This window comes from Hippoglossus hippoglossus, chromosome 5, assembly GCF_009819705.1.
Source record: "Hippoglossus hippoglossus isolate fHipHip1 chromosome 5, fHipHip1.pri, whole genome shotgun sequence".
Classification (NCBI taxonomy): Eukaryota; Metazoa; Chordata; class Actinopteri; order Pleuronectiformes; family Pleuronectidae; genus Hippoglossus; species Hippoglossus hippoglossus.
The window spans coordinates 10,508,711-10,515,352 of NC_047155.1; the positions used below are offsets into that span (position 1 = coordinate 10,508,711).

The following is a 6,642-nucleotide window of genomic DNA, read 5'->3' on the forward strand; positions in this document are numbered from 1 at the left end:
TCTATATAATTCAGCATTTTGGGAAGTTTTCTGATGTTATGAGAGCCTGTGTATGAGAATAGTTATGTTTTCAACCCCTGGCCATGTGTTTGCTAATTTGTTTGTTTATTTGTATGTTTGTCAGCAGAATTATGCACAAATGACTTAATGTATTTCTATGAAACTTGGTTTAAGGATGGGACATGGGCCAAGAGAGAACCCATTATAAAATCCATCTTAAGTGATGGATCCAGGAATTCTTTTAGATATTTTCACCAAATAAATCACACCTATTCAGAGGACTGATATGTACCCGTGTGTGCAATTTGCTGCTGCTTGTTTTTAATTTAAAACTGTTGGGCCTTGGCGGAGGTATGCACTCTCCTGAGTGTCGTTTTGAGTGAAGCAACTGAAACCATCACACCTCATTAATAAAGATTTCTCAGAAGAGAAAATATTCATCAGCACGTGTTTATTTTTCAGGTTCAAATTCAGCTTCTGCCCGAAAACCACCGTGCTGGAAAGACTGTGACAGGAAGTGGGAAAACCAGTGCTCCCTTGACCACTTTCGGATCAAGGAGAATATATGAAATAACACATGCACCCTGTAATTGACTGAGCCGAGCGCTGCAGAGTGGAGCGGAGAGGCTCATATGATCAAACACAGTCTAAATATAGGAAGCTGCTGCATGATTTCTCCTGCTTGAGCAGGGATTCACCCAACCTCAGCTGAGACTGAGAGGAGAGAGAGAGGGAAGAGCGGAGGGACCAGAGGTTACGGCCATATTTAGAAAAATCCCTCAGTTCTTACAGTGTGTGTTCAAGTGTGTGTGTGTGTGTGTGTGTGTGTGTGTGTGTGTGTGTGTGTGTGTGTGTGTGTGTCAGAGAGAGAGGTGTAAGCTCAGTCACATGGCCCTGCATCCATTCCCATCCATCACAACAGAGGGGCGGGCTGGCAGCGCTGTAATCTCTGTGGATCTGTCTATAGATGCTGGCTGCTTTACAACCTGTCCATCATGTCGCTGCGCTGGTGTTGTCACTGTGTTGGGAAGTGACTTACAGGAGCAGTCCGTCCATTAACCTCCACACGGGTGTCGCTTAATCGTTATCCTTGACAGTTCGATTAGATGCACACGTCTCCACAAAGTGTGTTTGCTGTTGAATTGCAGTTGGATGAAATATCTTAAAGAAGTCGTTGCATAATTTTCACCAAACTTTCTTGGTTCTTGTACGGATATCTGTCCATTGTGGTCTTCCACTGCAGCTTTTAACTGTGTGTCTTTCTCCAGATAAACTGAAGAATTAGATGTTTCTTAATAGTCTGACATAATTCTCCAATTCCTCCAACTCCAATAGATTATTAGAAAACTCTCAAAATGCACCAAGGGAAATTTAATTATACTGAGATTTTGTTATTTAATTTATCGCGATTCTGAGATATTACAGCTGACTTGCACTGAAGTCTGGACATTTGCCTGAAAGTTTCCGGAGCGGCTGTTTGTGAGATTGCCCCAGACATTTTCTGGAACTTTTCCTGCCAGACCCTCAGTTGAAATGTCCGGAAAATGTCTGAGTGACCCCGTGTGAGTCAGTGTGTTGATGACGTTTCTAACATGTGATGGACGTGAAACTGGAAGAAGAGAAATATAAAAGAGGAGCCATACACGTCGAAGACTCTGATGAAGATGTTGGAATGGAAAGAAACTGAGATTCAAGAGCTTTTGGCGATAATGGTCTGGATATTTTCTTCATGTTTTCCAGAGTTAATGTTGGAAAACAGCTTAAGTTAGAATTTGGGGATACATTGTCAGAATCTTTTCTCACCACATTATAATATTGGACAGTAAGTACAGGAATTTATAAGATACATTTTATTTTATAACTTTTTTTTCGCCTTTTTTGAAACATAAACATTTGACATTTTGACTTCACGTGTCAAACTTTTGATTTATAATCTCACAGTTTTGACTCGATTTTATAAGTCTTACATCAAGAGTTAAAAAATAGGCTCTAACTAAAGACCCACTGCTCCAATCAGCCCTCACAGTCTAATTTGACCCTCGTGTCTCATTTTCATTTTCAGTTAATTTTGAGAATCTGTTGGAAACCGTTGGTTCCGCTGATGCACGTTTTTTTCGTCTCAGCGTGTCGGGAAATAGCCTCATTTGCAATCACCCTCGCACCTCACTCAAATGTCAAGTATCCATCTCTATTGGCTCAGGGAGACGCTGTGGTGATGAAGATAGAGTTCTCAGTGGCTGAACTGGATTTAAGTGGAAACATTGAGATTCATAGAAGAAGAAAAACTTACTTCACCAATCACCACATGCTGTATGATTTAATGCAATCAGTTGAAGTTGCTATAAGGAGCATTTCATGTACTAGAAGAACACGTGAACGATTTTATATGCTCATTGTGTGTAAAACCACATATAACAGCAAAGCTTGTTGCTTTTTATAAACTGGTCAAATACATGATGGATTGGTCACTGTGGGACATAAGAAGGAAAATGAAAGTAAAGAAACAGTAATGTCCAATGTTCCTTTAGGGCTTTAATGTGTGCAGGTGACTATTTATGATATTCTTTATTACAGTTTCTTTCTGATCATCTACATCATCGCAATAGTTCCCAGATTTCTGGCGGCTGAACCCTTAAAAAGAAACAGCTCCTATATGTTGAGCCTCGTCACAGATACAGGAGTCCCAGTTTAATTTTGTACAAACAACACATTATTGTAAAGAACGTTATTGTAAACGTTATGAAATAATGGAAAGTAACATTAATCAACAATCTATGTTTTCCCCCCTGTTAATAGGTTTGTTTGGTAGTTTTTCCTTCCTCTTGTTGAGGGTTAAGAACAGAAGATGTGACACCTTGTTAAGCCCTTTGAGATAAATTGGGATTTGTGAATATGGGCTATGCAAATAAAATATGATTTGATTGATTGCTAAGGATCACAAGCCAAAAAAAGGTTGGAATTTACAAGTCTAACACAAACTTTAACCTTGACCATAACCTTCTTCTTCTTCTTCTTCTTCTTCTTCGTTCGCCAACCAACGTCAAGGTGCATTACCACCATTCCACTGGATCTGCCTCTTCTTCCTCTTCTTCTTCTTCCTCTTCTTCTGCCTCTTCTTCCTCGACCATAACCAATGCACATCTTACCTCTTAACTCAACCTAACGTCAGATAAGCCTCCTTCAAACCGATAAAACATCCAGTGGAGGAGATAGAACATTTGACCCCTGTGCTTTCAGACAGAGGAAGTTTAGATCAGTCATGTGATGCTGTTAAACTGTTTAAGCAGAGAGCGTCACCCAGTGGCCAGCTGTGGACTCGCATGTGTCATTCCAGGATCCACCGACAGGGGGCGGTGTCATAAAATCCTTCTCCCTGACTCCATCGTCTTAACTCGTTTCTTCTTCTTGTCCTCCGGGATGTGCTCTTTCCTTTCTCTTCCGGCTGTCGTCTGTTCGTGTGGCAGGTATCTTCACGTCCTACTTCCCTGAGTCTTAACATCTTCATTCATCCTCGTGTGTTTTTCACGTCTGCACAGAATCAGCCGCTGGTTTTGATAAAGCACTTCACAGGCTACGTGTTCGCAGCTGTATGGTTTATACGCGCCGCTTGATTAAAGAGTAAATGGCACTTGTAGTAATGCTAACGCTTAGCTTAGCAGAGCGTTAGCTAGCAGCCATGATGTGGGGCTACTTACAGATAAATAGTGTTTAGTCTGAAATGCACTTTGATATCGTCCGTTCACTGATGCGGATTTATTTCCAGTATCATGTTAAACGTAGCTGTGTGTGAATTGTATTAAAAGTAGTAACTTGAACCAATTCTAACAGCAGCTACAGGTAAATACCAGTGATGCTAACTGTGATGCTGTTTCTCTTCCTGTCCTCAGATTAAACTCCAGTCGAAATGGCCAAGTCTAAGAACCACACAACTCACAACCAGTGTAAGTAGAACCACAGTGGAGCTCAAGCACGTGGGAGTTTATCTCGCATGTATCACAAGTTGAATGTTTTTATCACATGTACAACATGAGTACAAGTTTTATTCTGAAATGCAGTCCTCACCCTGCAGTCAGCCTACATTGCCACAACTAAGAACAAGAACTAAAAGTTTGTGCAAAGTTGAATGAAGATTATACAAAGTTACATGCACAGGGGAAAAAATCTCTGCCATGTCCATAGCAACTCACCAGTAATAGAATAGTCAGCTTTGATTTGTGCAGTGCATCCTTAAGGGATTCTGTTGAATGTTTGTGTCAACATATTCATGAGCTGCACAAATCAAAGCAGAAAAACATTTTTATGGGGCGAGATCCCAAGAGTCACGGCCAGAGATCATAGTCAATGTGTGAGAGGCTGTCAGAAATCAGTTTCAGCCTTTGCATTTGCATGCATGTCATAATATCCAATTAAAGTTTCATCATGTGGTGTGTAATGCTAAAGGAGTGGGTAGATGGATAAACACTTTATTGATCCCCAGGGAAATGTAGGGTTATATATGTATATATTGAGGGATGAACTTGGTATCTCTAATTTCCCCCTCTGCTCTCCACAGCTCGTAAAGCCCACAGGAATGGCATCAAGAAGCCCACATCCCAGCGCTACGAGTCACTGAAGGGGGTATGTATTGTCGAGAATCAGATTTTAACATGGACAGGAGACATAAACATGTGTTTGCATGTCACAGGTCTGTAGTCATGCTGCTCACAGATCATAGGTGTGGCTGTTTAACATCAATGTTAAGACAATGGTATAGTTAGAGTTGGTTAGTGTGTATTAGCAACATATCACAGTATCAGTTAAACATGCTTAGTAACGTTGAACAGATGATGGCTGACATGAGGCAGCTGTTTGCCTTGTTTTCAGGCCAAGTCATTTATGTAGACACTGTCATGAAGTCGTAATTATAATAACTTTAATGTCATATCTGTGGTATTGGAAGTCTTGTTCTTACGCTTCTTTTGAAGCCATGACCCACTTGTAATTCTTCAAGATGCTCCATGCTGGGGTTTTGTTGGAGCATTAGCATGGATGCACAGTGATAGAACAGGCTTGGTAGCGTGCACAAGCTTTTAAAGCATTAGGGACTATAAAGTCAGTTTCAATTAAGTTATTAGGGTCTGAACAGTACTGACGTTTACTTTGTGTTTGTTAAACTTTAGAGTTTAAGAGGCACGTATTTAAACGCGTGCGTGCGCAGTTCATCTGCTACACACGACACGAGACATGCACAGCCAGGACATCAGGGTTAAAGTGACCGAAGTGAAACGGATTCATGATCCGACATCGGTTAATAACTATATACATGTGGTCATCAGTTTTTGAGAGTGACAGAGATGGGCAGACGCACACACAGACAACGCAAATTATGAGACAAAGCAGAGTTTAAAAACGTATTTGTTGCAGGCGAAGCGAAGCCCGGTTATCCAGGAACATAAATATGAATTCAACAGGCTCTTATAAAGATCAGCTTTAAGTGTGAGTGATTAGAAAAGAGCAGAGGAGCAGAGTCTCTTGTTGACCAGCAGAGTAATTCTCCTCAATGCTGCCAGCTTTGGGAAATGATTCTACTCTTATCTTGTCAGTGTTGATGACACTTTTTAACTTTAGACAAACTTCAGTGGGGGGGGAAAGCATATTTTGGTTTGAATCATACTGATGTGTGTGTGTGTGTGTTTTTGGATCAGCTATTTTACATACTTGATGAAATCAATAGTTTCTGTCACAGTTCAACTTTTTTTATAAGCAGTACTCCCTGTTTTTTCACTATGATTTTTGATTAGTTTTCATTGTCATTTCACCCAGTTCTCATTTGTATAGGTCAAGTAAATAGGTTGTTACAATCACATGCTTTTTAAATGAAACCAGAACCTTGTACAACTACTCTAATGTAAATGTTTTATTGGCATTTTTCATCTCCTTGACTTTACATGTCTTGCTTTATTTCATCGGAAGTTTATTTTGGTTGCAGGATAAGTTACAGCGCAGCTTGTTTGTGCTGTGTTGTCGTTCCCCCTGCACACAATAACCTGTTTCCAGCTATCCCTGTCTGTCTAAATCACCCCGACAGCCAGGGACGCATGGTTTCAGACACTTGATGAGTTTTTCTCTTCATTTACATGATGCTCCGCCTCCGTGATTAACCGTAAAAAAAAAAAAAGGAAGTTTATTTTGCAATTAAAAAGAAGCCTTGTGATTAGACAGCTTTCAGATGTGTGACCCTCATGCTCACCAGGCCTGCTCACTCATTTATATTTTCTTATCTGTTGCAGGTGGACCCTAAGTTCCTAAAGAACATGCGCTTTGCCAAGAAACACAACAAGAAGGGCATGAAGGCAGTAAGGAAAGCAGCAGCAGCCGCGCCGAAATAAGCCGAAATGTGTCCACCACCGAAATAAAGCTTTGCTTTGTTAAAAAAACCAACATCTGATGTACTTTTGTTTCTGTTGTCTCCTGCCTCTCTGATCAACACTTAAATCTGTCTGATTTATTTCATGTGAACTTAGTTTGGTTTTTTCCAGCATTATAAACCAAACACTTGAGAAAACTGAGGGACTGAAGACTAAGTCTAAGAGGACATTTGAAATATATGAATAAAACTTTGAACAGATTAAGATGATTGAAATGTGATGATTCACCCAGCTG

General features: G+C 40.4%; 1 protein-coding gene and 1 non-coding gene across 2 annotated transcripts; both read left to right on the forward strand.

Moving 5' to 3' along the window:
• Positions 1-3,364: 3,364 nt before the first annotated feature.
• rpl29 (ribosomal protein L29) lies at positions 3,365-6,416 on the forward strand. Its single transcript, XM_034586277.1, has 4 exons — positions 3,365-3,464; positions 3,888-3,941; positions 4,553-4,617; positions 6,270-6,416. The coding sequence occupies exons 2-4, from the start codon at positions 3,905-3,907 to the stop codon at positions 6,366-6,368; spliced, it is 201 nt and encodes a 66-aa protein (XP_034442168.1). The 5' UTR covers positions 3,365-3,464; positions 3,888-3,904; the 3' UTR covers positions 6,369-6,416.
• Positions 5,963-6,091, forward strand: LOC117762317. Its single transcript, XR_004614005.1, has one exon. It is a non-coding gene; the product is annotated as a small nucleolar RNA SNORA63 (small nucleolar RNA).
• Positions 6,417-6,642: the final 226 nt, after the last annotated feature.

Excerpts from the sequence above, each read along its gene's own strand:
- rpl29 (XM_034586277.1), top strand. The coding sequence starts at position 3,905 with ATGGCCAAGTCTAAGAACCACACAACTCACAACCAGT. Across the intron at positions 3,942-4,552 it reads CCACACAACTCACAACCAGT|CTCGTAAAGCCCACAGGAAT; the intron begins GTAAGTAGAACC and ends TGCTCTCCACAG. Across the intron at positions 4,618-6,269 it reads GCTACGAGTCACTGAAGGGG|GTGGACCCTAAGTTCCTAAA; the intron begins GTATGTATTGTC and ends TATCTGTTGCAG.